A 13,627-nucleotide genomic window follows, 5' to 3' on the forward strand; every position below is an offset into this window, starting at 1 on the left:
ACTGGTGCATTTTCGTGGCAGAAAACAGAGAATTCAGCGTGCTGCAGATTCTCGCCAGGTTTTGCAAAGTGTGCGTATGCGTCGGGAAAGTCACCTATTGCGTGGGGATATTGACTGTGAAGCGTCCTAGTACAGTTATGTTGCCGAAATCGGGCCAGAACATGTGTTTCTTAGCCTAGCTAGTGCGGGGCAGCTTGTGGGAGATCACAGGTTTTATTCCCTTTGATAAAGAATAAAGAAATACTGAAAGGGGCGCCAATTTTGGGGCCTACAGGTTGTCGGCGTCTGCTCGGAGCATTCTAGCTTCCGAGCCGTGTGTATTCAAGTGTTAATTCCCGTCGTATTTCTCTTTGCAAAGTGCTCTGTGTGTGTGTGTCTAAAGTAAAGAATTTTGGGTGAAAGCCAACGCCTACCGCCCTACGGGCCGATTTCAGCTAGCTCTGCTCGAACAATAGCACGTGGTACTGAGGCCTTGGCTCTAATGAGCCGCGAGATCATAGAGACTAGAGGCTTCTCCATGTCCCCCCATCCATCACTGCGGCCTGTCCTCCCGTGATGATCTAATGAAGGTCCCCAGATCTCAGCTCCATAAAGCAATGTAGAAGCCACCAGAGTGTCAAAGAGCCAGGGCTTCGTCCTAGGCTCTTGAAACTGAACCTATGAACACATCCTTTCCAATCTACCCAATGCTGCATGGGTTCTCATCAATCTAGTCTTTGCTGCCCTCCTCAATGAAAATGCTGGCCCACTAAAAACCACTCCGAGGTAAGTGTACGCATCTGTATACGCCACAGGCTCCTGGTCGTATGTGAATGCTGACCTCCTGATCCACTTTGGGGTGGTATTAAATACCATGACCTTTGGTTTTACCAAGGTTGACTGACAAACCACTTTCCAGAGAGAGAGAGAGAGAGAGAGAGAGAGAGAGAGAGAGAGAGAGAGAGAGAGGAAGCTATGCCATTGGTCTTCACGTCATCTGTCGTTGGGTGGCCGTGCATTGGTTGCCAACCAGGTCATTCTGGCTACAGTATGGTATACGGCCTCTTCTTGGATGTTACATTCTGGTGTGATAGCTCAGCTCCGCCGACTAGTGCGGAACTTTTTATGGAGTGGCACAGATGGGACTACTCATACTCGTGCTTGAGTTCGTTGGTCCACGATTATTCGTCCGAGGTTAGAGGAAGGCCTTGGCATTATTGATCTAGAGTTACAGAGCCGCGCCCTTCTTACCAAGCTTATTGTTCGGGGTCTTTTTCCCGGCCAAGAATCTTGGAAGATGCTTCTTCAGGCCGCTCTTTGCGCAGTGACTCCACGACTCGGCACTAGAGATGGTCATACTTGGCATACAGGGTATCGTTTTCTCTTTACGGATGCCCCATTGTCCATCACCACCCTCTCACCCTTCATCCGATCGCTCCTTCAGATTTGGGTTTCAACTTTCCATGCGACGGGCTATCATACGCTTACCTCCCTCATGTTGTGAGGAGATTGGGAGCCAGCCTCTCATTTGGAATACTGCAGTTCTTGATTCTTCGGTTAATCCACCCCGTCAGCTTGGAGAGAGGACTCACATTGATTGGGCTGCTTGGGACACTGGCCTTGTTGCCTCTATGCGGTTGTTTCATGAGACACGTATGCTGGATGCTGATTTTGTGGCAGAACATTATGACATTGGTCGCGGGGTGACAGACAGACTGCTTGAGATTGATTCAGCCGTTCCTTCACAGTGGGATGCAGTCATGCGAGGCATGGTCCAGATGCCTCCCCATTGTGGCTGGGAAGGCCTCTTTGCTCAGAGCACTCTCTTATTAGTTCGTTTAGACACCATGCTGTTCATAGTTGATACTGACCAGTCTCAGGGGATTCATGCTAGATTGACATATGATGCCACCTCTCCGCACCTTGTCTTTCGCGGTGCTCGATGGGAGGCCATCAGGGTAGTTGGCTCCCGTGGGAAGTGTCGTTGTGTTGACCCCTGTTTCGCTTCCGCTGATGCTGCACTTTGGAGGCTTTGGGTGTGGGAGGGTGGTGCCCTATCTCAGCTTTATTGGGACCTAGGAGAGTGGCATTGGCCTCTCTCTGACCCCACCGGTGCACCTGTATCCTTCTTTGAGTACATTGTCAGGATTGGACGGTTAGCATTGATGAGACAACAACCAGAGCAGCCCACTCGTATGCGTTTCTGGTTACATTCAGGCCTCTCCCATGCCTATCTGCAGCAGTTTTGGTCCGCCATCTGGGATTTACATGCGGCTCGTCGTATTTCTTTTTTCATGTGGATGATTGCACATGCGTGACTTCCAGTTGGGACTTGGCTAGCTACTATGGATCATGATCCGTTATGTACTCGCTGTCCTTTGCGACTACTTGAGTCACCTGCACACTGTCTCTGGTCATGCGCAGCTTCCCATGTAGTGTGGCTTGCAGTTTGCTTTCTACTTAGCAGAGCAGGTGTTCAACATGGATTTCTTACTTGGGGATCTGTCTCATGGTTGATGTCGATGCCCGACCCGCATCTTTTCTACGAGGGCTCAGACACAGATCCAGCCTTTATGCTTACCTCGACTGGTTATCGGCGAGGGACTTTGGCTATGCTACCACAGATTGCTTGGCAGGGGGATTCTCAGACACGTGATGAAGTTTTTTCAGTCATCACTAGTATTACACTATGGAATGTTTAGAGAGCTCGTTGTCTCCACATTCTAAGTGCGGCTCCACAGCTCCTTCAAGATACCCTCACTGCCATTTGGCTGGACATCATTCACACCCTGATTTGGCAGTGGGATTCTTCCTGTGGTACATCTCGAGCAGCCGAGGCTCGCCGATTTGCCTTCCTTCGGCGTTGGGCCCGATCCCCACTCTTCTTCAGACTTACAGGTGGCCAGATTACGTGGCATTATGCCCCTCCTCGGTGGTTTCTCCTCCACTCATCACACCGACCACCATGAAATTGTTCTAGTCGAGTTGTCACTATAGTGGCTCTCCTCCTTACATTCAGCTTGTACACCCCACGTGATAGGCTATTTTGGCATCCGTTGGGGATTATATTGTACTTAGTAATATAAAGCCCTGACTTTTTCCAAAAAAAACTAGAGAGAGAGAGAGAGAGAGAGAGAGAGAGAGAGAGAGAGAGAGAGAGAGAGAGAGAGAGAGAGAGAGAGAGAGAGAGAGAGAGAGAGAGAGCAACTTCTACAAAGGCCAAGACGAACTTCAAGACCAAAAGTTGCAACCGTCTTTCAAAAGATACAGTTGTGAAACAAAAGTAGACCAGGGATAACCTAATAAAGGGTAAAAGTGGAAGAAATGAAATGTTATATTAACGTCTTCAAAAAAGGCTAAAATGACCTATGAGACCAAAAAGTTACAATTGGTGAATCTGATACCATGTCTGAGTACGGAAATTACAAAGTTACAAAGTTACAGAGAACTAACACTAAAACACTAAGGAGAAAGGAAATGGGGGGGGGGGGGGATGCTTGGGTTCAGATGAAATCTCTCATCGGTCGCTGTCGGATCTCATCGACCTCCTCCATGGTCAGAACTTTGGTTGGGCGTCTTGCGTGTCGAGCTAGAGTGATCTGTATCTTCTGTTGCAGCCTTCGTCGGTAGTGGGAGACCCCCCGAGGTTGTGGACGTCTGGATCTGCCAAGTTTAGTGGCTCGGTCAAGCAGTGTACCTCTAGTATGAGTAGGCTCTGAGATCTGCTGTAATGATTGCTCCGTTGGCTCTCCTCTATCTGGTGTAAAGAAATCTGTGATTGGTGTCTGAGACTGTCTTTCCCCTGATGTCCTCAGCAAGCTCTCCCTAAGTCTGCGCAGCTCTAGCAGGAACAATCCCGAGACACCTCTGATCCTTGTATCTCATGACGCTAGAAAAAGGTCCGAACCCTTCTCTGAATAGACAGTGGAAGCGGCCGCGTATCTCATAGTATGCCGGACAGTGACATGTATAGTGCAGCTCTGTCTCTGGTTACATAGGTGACATATCCTGGCTCCTGCCAGCACCCCTCAAAATCCGCCAGTCTCGAGTGGAGCTGATGTGAGGATGTGCGTATCTGTCCAATAGCGCATCTTATCCCATGAGATAAATGTGTATCCATGTATGCAGGCCTCTCCATACATCTCCATCCATTTGTGTTGCCAGATCTCCCATGGTGGTCTACTGAGGGTCCCCATACCTGAACTCCATAGAGCATAGCTGGAGTCACTATAGTGTCAAAGAGCCAAAGCTTTGTTCTCGGTTCCTGAAACTGAACCTGCGAACACATCCTCTTCAGTCCTCCCAAAGCTGCATATGCTCTCGTCAGTCTAGTCTCTGATGCTCTCCTTAGTGAAAACACCGGTCCACCGAAGACTACCCCAAGATAGGTATATGCATCTGTGTACTCCACAGTCTCCTGGCCATACATAAATGTGGGTAGGGGGCAATCCAAGTAAGGAATTGGGAATTGACAAAAGGGGGAAATGAACGGGAGAGTTGCGATCATGTCACTGCTGATTTGAGAGAGAGATTGATATGATCATGTGAGTTGCGTTTTAAAAGCTACGATTACGTATGTTATAAAAGCCTACTGAAATTGAATTGTTTGTGGCAGAGTGCTATCTTGGCCTTGGATGGATCTATTCTAGATGTTGATCAGGTTGAGAACTTAATCAAGCACTGTCCTACAAAAGAGGAAATGGACACGCTAAAGGTATGTGCCTCTTTTGGCAACTTGCTAGTTAACTCTCTCTCTCTCTCTCTCTCTCTCTCTCTCTCTCACACACACACACACACACACACACACACACACACACACACACACACAGAGTTGAACATATTGAGGGCACATACCCCAAAATAAAATGTAGAATGATGCTGATTTTAACGGAGGAGTATTCCCAATATCTAATCATCCCCCCCGCCCCCCCCCCCCCCCCCCCCCCCCCCCTTTTGTTTTTGAGACAACTAGTTCAATTTTTGTAAGCAATTTTCCATGCCCGCAATCAGATAGGTATTATTATATCTTACTGTCGTGTAAATCTGTTTGGCTTTTTTGAAACTTTCTCTCTTACCCGTACTCTCTCTTTGAGTGTGTACATAGTAGTGTTCGGGAAAGTCTTTTTTCCTAGACGGCTGGGTTTCCTCCTTGCCAAGACGCAAACCGGAAACAGTAGTAGAATTTTCTAAATTTGCAGGACTTTTGAATATTTTCTTGTATATTCTACCGGTTTTTCTTCCCTTTCATTAAATGCATCCAATGAATCTTGCACCTCCAATCCCTAGCCACATTATTGTACCTCGGATTTCTAAAAATTTTGGTCCTTGGTTGTGGATTTGGCCTATGCTACGGCTTACACCCAACATAGACTAAAAATAGCCATAAGCTTATAAGTGTCTTCCAAGAGATCAAAACAACTAAAGAGGAGGCCTCACTTTGAGTCTGCTAAAATAGATGAGAGCTTCTTGGTTTGCCACCGGCTAATCTTGATTTTTAACCTGCTCAAGGCTAAGCTGAGGCAAACCTTTCCCAAACACTGGTACATAGGTATAATATGATATGCTTGCGGAAAGGAACGGAGAGAAAATGGAACAAAAAGAACCCTCAAGTCAATTAGCACCTAAAGCCATGCTACCTCGCATGTTGCCACCACAACACCACACTCTTCTACCTTTCTACTCACATATGGAAATTGTCGATGGCTTTTTTCTGCTCCAAGTGGTGGTAGGAGATTTAATATAAAATCGGAATCTGCTAGGAGAGAATTGCTAGACATATTACCTACCCAGGCCCCAATCTGTACCAGTGTGATCAACCAACTGTAACTCCGTGACAGCCTCATAAAAGAGTACATAAGCCAAAGTCACAGTCACATAATTCCCTGTCAATATTATCAGTGTTAGCCTCATACAACAAAATCGAATCCCTGTAGCTTAGGCTAGAAAAGAAAAGCTGCACCTAAGAAGTTGTAACCCTCAATGAGGCCAGCAAAATCAAGTGTGATATGTGATCAATGCAACTAATCAGGCTTCTATTTCTAGTCTTACAAGCAGCCTTCTTGTCTTCATGTTAGTTGTAACCTGTTCTCAATTGAGTGCTTTAAGGTCGTCCGATCTTCTTTGTCTTTGCACATGCATTTAAGTCAGTTTTGAAGGTCAGAATATATTATATAATGCATGAATGTTTTTGTACTATTTTTATCTTGAGTACTCATATTTCCTCACAATGATTGCAAACCTGCTCTTAATTCTGTGCATACCTGTTGTTTTCATTCTGCAAATATAGTAGAATTGCTTGTGGGCTTACTGCTTCTCTTATTCTCTGTCCAGGGTTACACCGGAGATAAAGAGAAACTAGGGAAGTGTGAACAGGTAAAATCGTTATGGCAAAGTTAATTTGGTGTTTAAAAAGGCTTTCTGGAAGTGCAGTTTTTCTCATGCTTTATCTACATTGTATCTTGCAGTTTTTTCTGGAGATGATGAGCGTGCCAAGAGTGGAATCTAAGCTTCGGGTGTTTGCTTTCAAGTTACAGTTTGCAACCCAGGTCAGAGAAGCAGTTTCTGTGTTTATGCTGTTCGGCTGATAATTTGAAGTGGTTTGGTTGATCGAAAATAGTATATATGGAAATTGCAGGTTGGAGATCTGCGCAAGGGTTTAAATATTGTGAATAATGCTTCCAAAGAGGTAATGGTTGTCACAACTCCTCGCTGCTGAACTTTTTTGCAAGGTGATTTTGAAGCGAATTTCCCTTTCATCCTGGCCAGGTTAGGGAATCTCTCAAACTGCGACAAATTATGCAGACCATCCTTTCTCTAGGCAATGCATTAAATCAAGGAACTGCTCGAGGTACTAAGGTTCACGATATCTACTCCTTTTGAGAAGTGTGCATATGCTGTACATGCAAGTTGGTGTATGCTAGGTCAGACACTGCATTTGTCCGTCACTCGGGTTGCCTGTAGTGTGTTGCGCATCCATGCCTTTTTGTGGGATAATCACCTAGTTCTTTTGATTCAGTTTATTTATTTTTGACTGCTTTCAAGTAGGCTATTTCTGCAATCTATCAATGTGTCTGTTTGTTTTTTTATAGGCTCTGCGATTGGGTTTAAGCTGGACAGCTTGTTGAAACTTACTGACACGCGTGCAAAAAATAATAAGATGACACTGATGCACTACTTGTGCAAGGTAAGCCAGGGCATAACATACCTTGTCTAGGAACGTATGTCTTCCGTGTAAGTTGTGAAACTTCAGGCAATGCCTAATTCTTAATTTTCTATGGTTGCTCCTCATGGGTGATGTGGTCAAGTTGGTCTGTTTTTTTTTTTGGCAAAAAAAAAGATTCTTCCATCGCTTTAGAAACCTGCCCAATTAGCTACAGACTGTCCCTACTGGAGAGGGCTACATCAAAGTGTGGGGGGATTCCCAATGAAAAACAAGATATGTTCAATGATGGCTAAATCAAGATATGAGAGGAGGAAACAACCACATTGGTGGGCGGTACTGCCATCTAGGCGCCCCATGAACCATGATGAAGAAGGGCCTTGGTCGCGAAAGTCGTAAGTAGGCTCCGAGACGCTCCCGCATGCGGTCGGACCGTCGGGGCTGCCTTGGAGCCTCTCAAACTGTCCCTTGAGTGTGTGGATCCGCTCCAACCAAATGTCATGTAGAGTCTTTGCTGTTGGGACGGGTCGAGCCTCGAAAATGTGGAAACATTGGGCTCTCCAAATGAACCGAAGTGTTAGGATGAGATGAGCTCCCAACAACACTCTCTATCTGTGCTCCACTCCTGAGGTACAAGCTCTGTGGTAGGCTAGAGTCTAGGCTGGCCCTCCTGTATCACAACCATCTTGCTAATTGAAGCCATATCAAAACGAAGTGCTAGGCCCATGAGGGTGGACACACGGGGGAGGCTGGACAAGCCCTTCTTTCTTGGGTTTCCTGTCACTCTTCAAAAACAAGATTAGGAATCGACACGCCCAAGAGGACTTGGGTCACGTGCGACCCCAACAAGCAAAAAAAATTCTGTGGTTCTTGTGGTTCTTTCCTTGAGTGATACAGAACACTGCCAAAGCTCTAATACCAATGTAAGGTGCAGCGGAAGTGAATGTTGAACTTTGCTCAAGATGAGTGCTCCGAACTGTGCTCAAGGGTTCCTTTTACTTACGGAAGGGAGAGCCTTCCGTTCCTTTAGTGAGAGAGTGCAATGGACACAAACAAAGTGAATGGACACTGTGAATGGAAGTGCATGAGAGAGAAGAGAATACGACACCAGAGAGGTTGTAAAACCCTTCTCCGAAGGCCCCACTCTCTATGGCGAGAGCGGTCTACTTATGGTTGCACAAATCTCTACAATGCTTGGACTTGCCGACGATGTCGACGACGACGAGACGGGCTGAAAACCTGAAAACGCTAAGGGCTGAAATCTGCAAATCTTTATCTGCTGAATTCTGACTCTATGTCGATGACGATGTCGATGGCGACGATACAATGAAAACGAGATGCTGAAATCTGCGTTTTCCGGGCTGAAACTGAAAACTACACTGGATCTGACCGTGCGGCGAGGATCTGATGCGGGAAGGTGAGATCTGCGAGGTTCGGGACTTCTTCTACGATGTCTGACTGCTGAAAACTGAAAACGCTGGTTCTAGGGCTGAATCTATCAAGAAGATCTGCAAAAACGCTAAGGTTGATCTAAATGCTAGGGCTGAGAACTGACCTTGCGGGGAAATCTGCTAACGCTAGGAAATCTACTGTGTTGCTGTGGGAATTTGATAACGCTAGGGCTGATCTGCTGTCTACTGCCGCTAGGAATCTGCAAGTGCAAAAACGCTGGCTGATCTGGTGCAAAAACGCTAGGCTTATGCTGTGGAGCAAAAACGCTAGGCTATTCGGGGTTGTCCTGCTGAGAAGTTGCCTGATGAGCAAGGTGCTCCTGCTGCCTCTTCTGCCAGAAAGTGCTAACCCTCGTTTGCTTATATATTAACTTAGCAAAATTGCCCTACATACTTTTCAACAAAAGTCACTTAAAAATAATAAGTGAAAAATGTCAAAAATAGGGAAAATAGGTCTATGCACTGTAAAAATGCTAGTGATGGGATCTGACTGGAATTTGATGGTCATGCTGTGTGCAACCAGAGAATATGCATCTAAGTGTCTGGACATGCACGGTCTGCGAACAGACTCACAAAAGTGCGAGATCACTTCCTATTCTAGACTGTCTTGACTGACTGAACCCTGGTCATACTGTAGCTTGTCCACGGACACGTAGGGTTGGATGTGTCACGTGACACTCTCCAACTGGTTGATGCAAGAACTCGAGAAAATATCCAATAAGATGTGATGTATCACATAGTAGCCGAAAAGCGGTTGGTTGGCCACTACAACCCTTTTGTAAGTGACAACCGTGTCGAACTCCAATGGAGCGAATGGATAGGAGGAGAGGAGCAGTTTGCTGCTCTGGTGACAAATCCAAACCAACCTGAAAACCCAAGTATCAAACTGATGTCCCTGGGATGCTCCACACTAAACTCCACACTAAAGCCCTCCCCGGGCGACCAATTGGGCGTGGGAGCATGACCAGCCCAGAAAGCCAGTGTCTTCTGCTAGTTAATCGATGCTCCCAGACGCACAACAGAACACCTCAAGAGACTGCTCAGATGTGTGCAAATTGGCCCCTCAGCCCTCTAGAAACATACCTTTGTCATCATCAAACCCAGCGCCCAAAATCTCATCCCCGCAAATAGGTAATACGCAAACCAACCTCTGTGAAGTCAAAAATCTAGTCATCGCCTCAACATAAAGGGGGGGCAAGAGGGCAACCCATCTGTGTCTCATGTATGATTCTTTCAAGGAGCGGCTGAAATCTCCAACTCAGAGCCTTTGCTAGAATTCTGTAGGCTGAGTTGTGAGTAGTGATGGGCCGTCATAGAACCCCCCTCCTTGGGGATAAGATAGATGAAGCCCTCACTCATGCTATCCATTTCAATTGACTCGTTATTCATGTGCTTCTAAACTGTTGTTACGACCTCGTGCCCACTTGAATTTTTACGTTGTATTTGTCTTTTCACATTCTTTCATTTCCGTGCCATCAGCAGTGGGGTAGTAGGCTCATATTCATCACCTGTTAGCTCCAAACAGGCATTGGAAAACTTTGGCTGACCATAACTTTGCCAAAAAAACCATAACTCTGAAATAGTGCAAAAGAGTAAAACAGAATGCTTTTGAGAGTTTGAAAAGCTTGAAAACCTGGAACACCAGGAAAGAAATCTGGTAAGTGCGGGCAAAATCTGGCTCTTTACATGGATCCTGATACATTGGCAGGCGCCATCTGACCTGAGGCTCGTACCAGAGTTTGCCAGAGTTTGTGATCATCCTGTAGGGCACAGTCCTAGAGTATCAAGCAATTTGGACATCATTGGGATTCTCAAAAAGATTTTGCCTATGATTATACTGTTGGAACTGCTATATACATCCTTATCCGTCCAGCACACCACCTGCATGTAGACTCCCTTATCGATGGTGTATATTTACTAGAGTAGGAAGTAAAGCTGAGGGAGCATGGGATGGTGGGGTGGGTAGGTTTAGTTTTTGTCAAGTGTGTGTATCTGTTCAATGTTGTTCCATGTTCACAAGGACAAGGTCTGTTGGCTTGTTAGGATACTTGGGACTGAGCGTGCTTTCAACCATTTCAGGTCATCTCTGACAAGCTGCCAGACCTCCTTGACTTCCACAAGGACCTGGCTCACCTAGAAGAGGCCTCCAAGGTAAAAGCTTGAATGCCATCTTTGAACGTTAAGGATGCTCTGGGAGACGTGTTAGAGGAGGCTGCCTCCTCTTTTTCCTCTTGTTCTGAACCATTCTTTTAAAGTGTTTCTTTTTATGAGCTTGGGTTATCAGGTGCAATTGAAATTTCTTGCTGAGGAAATGCAAGCTGTGACAAAAAGCCTCGGAAAAGTAGAGCAGGAGCTTACGGCATCAGACAATGATGGTGCTGTGTCAAATGGTTTTCAAAAGGTTTGGGCATTGAGAAACTTTCAACACACTGCCTGTACATCAATTGTGCCTGATGTCAACCTGATGATGATGATGTTGTATTCCTGTTTCTGTGATACAGAATTTGAAAAGCTTTCTCGCCATGGCAGAGGCTGACGTGCGTTCACTCACATTTCTATATTCAGAAGTGGTACGCTTCATATGATTTCGCTTGTCATGATTGCAAAGCGTTTTTGGTCATGTCTGTGACATTCAATAGATCATATCAACAGGGAAGAAATGCAGATGTATTGGCACAATATTTTGGCGAGGATCCTGCACGCTGTCCGTTTGAACAAGGTATCATGAAATTTTTATGTTGAACTCATATTCAAGAAAGAGTTTAGATGAGGCTGAGGCTGGGTGCTTGATGTTAGCAAAAACCATCAAGACAAGGTTTCTATCATGAGATTCTGTCGGATTATGCTAGAGAAGTTCCAACTTTGAGCCTAGGGGGTTTGTTTTTGTTAGTCGTGATACTCTTCAATTTACCTTTAATTGTAGGTTTAGGCTTTAGTGATACGAGAGCCTTCACATGGAATTGAGTTAGCCATGGATGGCTTTTCATTGACTCTGGTATTAGGCTGGCTCTTCATCAGAGCTAATTTAGTCAGAGCTATCATTAGCATTGAACTGTAATCGGTTCCAACCATTATGAGCTACCAATGGAAGTGGGAGCAAAAGTCTCATCAAAATTGATTCCCTTGTTTTGAGCATATTTTGCCACAAGTGTTATCACGGTCAACACTACTGTCAAGCTTATGTTTCAGCTTGTAAACCCATGTGGTGCCAATTAATTAAAAAAGTTTTCTCCTCTTGCAGTCGTGACTATACTTCTTAACTTTGTGACCATGTTCAAACGAGCACATGAGGAGAATATCAAGTTTGCTGAGATTGAACGGAAGAAGGCAGAGAGAGAGGCTGAGCAGGAGAAGCTTAAAAATTCGCCCTCGAAGAAAGAATTGGACTCCGTGAAAAGGGATGCCGAAGGTGGATTGGCATTCAAATTGGCCAAAGTTGCAGGTGCACTAGGTAGTTGAATGACATTGAAAACGAAGGGGATTGACAGAAGCGTAGGGCATTCTTTAAACTGTGTATAATCTTGAAGCAGTGGGTGAAGCTGAGATTGCAAGGATGAAGAAATCTGGAAAGCCGAGATTTTAGCCGTGCCTTGTACAGTTGTATACCTGTGACCACTTTCTGTTTTGAGACTACGTATTGCCATCCGAAATTCATCTACAGTAATTGTGGGTGACCCACATGTTTCTGAACATATTTTTACACGTGGGCCTACCTGATTGCTGAAGGTATGTGTGCTTCGGAGTCGGTTCCCCTTCCCTTTTTCTGCCTTACCTTTTTCTGAGTTATGTCTTAAAACTTACATTTTTTTTGTGGACATGGCAGGATTTTCATCTATATTATTGAAGATGTGGAGCTGACAATAGCTCTATGACAACTAATCTTACTAACCATTTTCTGTCGACCTATATGTGGGCTTGCGGATGCTATCGATTATGGGCATCTACCAAGTTTTGTATATCCATGCACATTCTCATACCAGATACTTGTATGGAATACTAGGAGTCTAGACTGCCATCTGAGGGCACCAATTTTGCAGTTGCAGGTTTTCTTTGTAGAAGTCAGTAGGTTCTTGCGGGTTTTCAGGCTAATTTACTTGATGCCCTGATCAAGAAGCTATGTGAATATAGAAGCCTCCAAAGGCTGTTGTAGTGCTCGTCTTTACTTGTTTCTCTGGATGGGTTTTTGATTCTGTATCGTTGATGACACATCCTTTTGTTTGTATGTTGTGGAAGACGTGATTGCGTGGTGAGGTGTGGGTTTAATCTCCCCTCTCAATTTCGTGGCACCTCAAGTGTGTTGAAACAACCTGCTTGTAGACCACCATTCAAATATATTAGTAGGTTAAAGCGTATTGTTGTGTGAACCTAAACCTGCGTGGTACAAAGACGTAGATAAAAAACCTTAGTTCATGCACAAAGACTAAATCAAGTGTCCAGACATCCGATGGATGGAGGAGAAGAGGAGGAATGCGCTAGGTAAGGGGATGCTTGTTGGGACTACATGCGAGCCACGAATACAGGGGAGGTTTCTACCTCTACTCTCAAGAGTGATGGAAAAATGCTGTCCTGTAACTTGGAAACTCATAAGGGCCTCTTCCTTTTATGAAAGCATGGAGGGTGAAAAGGGATACAAAAAAGACTAGCGCTTTCCCACAATAATACCTAGATGAGAAGGCATGCACTCTGACCCCTCACATGTGAAAAAGATTTTTCCTAGCATGAGCTCATCAGATGCAAGTAGAGCACTAGAGAGCAGGCCGAGCTTTTTCTAGGCGAGGAGGAAGGTTGTTGGGTTGTCGGTGCTGGTCGGCATATAGATTAGTGGTTGTGGTGGTTTGCCGAAGTATGGGGCAGAGGCTTGCAATTGTTCTTGGGGACACTTTGGGTTATTGGAGTGGATGATTTGAGCATGTGATGGGAGAGGAGTGATGTATTTCTATGATGGAAAGAGGACTACCTTTTGTGGAGGGCTATTAGTGGGAGTTTACCTGCCAGAAAACCATGAGACATAGCACCTCGAGAGGCTTACAGGGAGTGA

At 45.4% G+C, this 13,627-nt stretch overlaps 1 protein-coding gene across 1 annotated transcript in view; it reads left to right on the plus strand.

Annotated features, from left to right (window-relative positions):
- Positions 1-12,743, plus strand: part of LOC147451218 (formin-like protein 14) — a 56,327-nt gene extending 43,584 nt beyond the window's left edge. The window contains exons 8-20 of the mRNA XM_086520182.1: positions 4,595-4,693; positions 6,310-6,351; positions 6,444-6,524; positions 6,614-6,664; positions 6,745-6,826; positions 7,068-7,162; positions 10,669-10,740; positions 10,874-10,990; positions 11,091-11,159; positions 11,242-11,308; positions 11,831-12,040; positions 12,120-12,315; positions 12,413-12,743. Coding sequence (XP_086376308.1) covers positions 4,595-4,693; positions 6,310-6,351; positions 6,444-6,524; positions 6,614-6,664; positions 6,745-6,826; positions 7,068-7,162; positions 10,669-10,740; positions 10,874-10,990; positions 11,091-11,159; positions 11,242-11,308; positions 11,831-12,040; positions 12,120-12,172 — 1,038 coding nt within the window. The 3' untranslated portion in view covers positions 12,173-12,315; positions 12,413-12,743. The remainder of the gene's footprint in view (positions 1-4,594; positions 4,694-6,309; positions 6,352-6,443; positions 6,525-6,613; positions 6,665-6,744; positions 6,827-7,067; positions 7,163-10,668; positions 10,741-10,873; positions 10,991-11,090; positions 11,160-11,241; positions 11,309-11,830; positions 12,041-12,119; positions 12,316-12,412) is intronic.
- Positions 12,744-13,627: the final 884 nt, after the last annotated feature.

This window comes from Adiantum capillus-veneris, chromosome 9 (assembly GCF_014529385.1).
Source record: "Adiantum capillus-veneris isolate H3 chromosome 9, ASM1452938v2, whole genome shotgun sequence".
NCBI lineage: Eukaryota > Viridiplantae > Streptophyta > Polypodiopsida > Polypodiales > Pteridaceae > Adiantum > Adiantum capillus-veneris.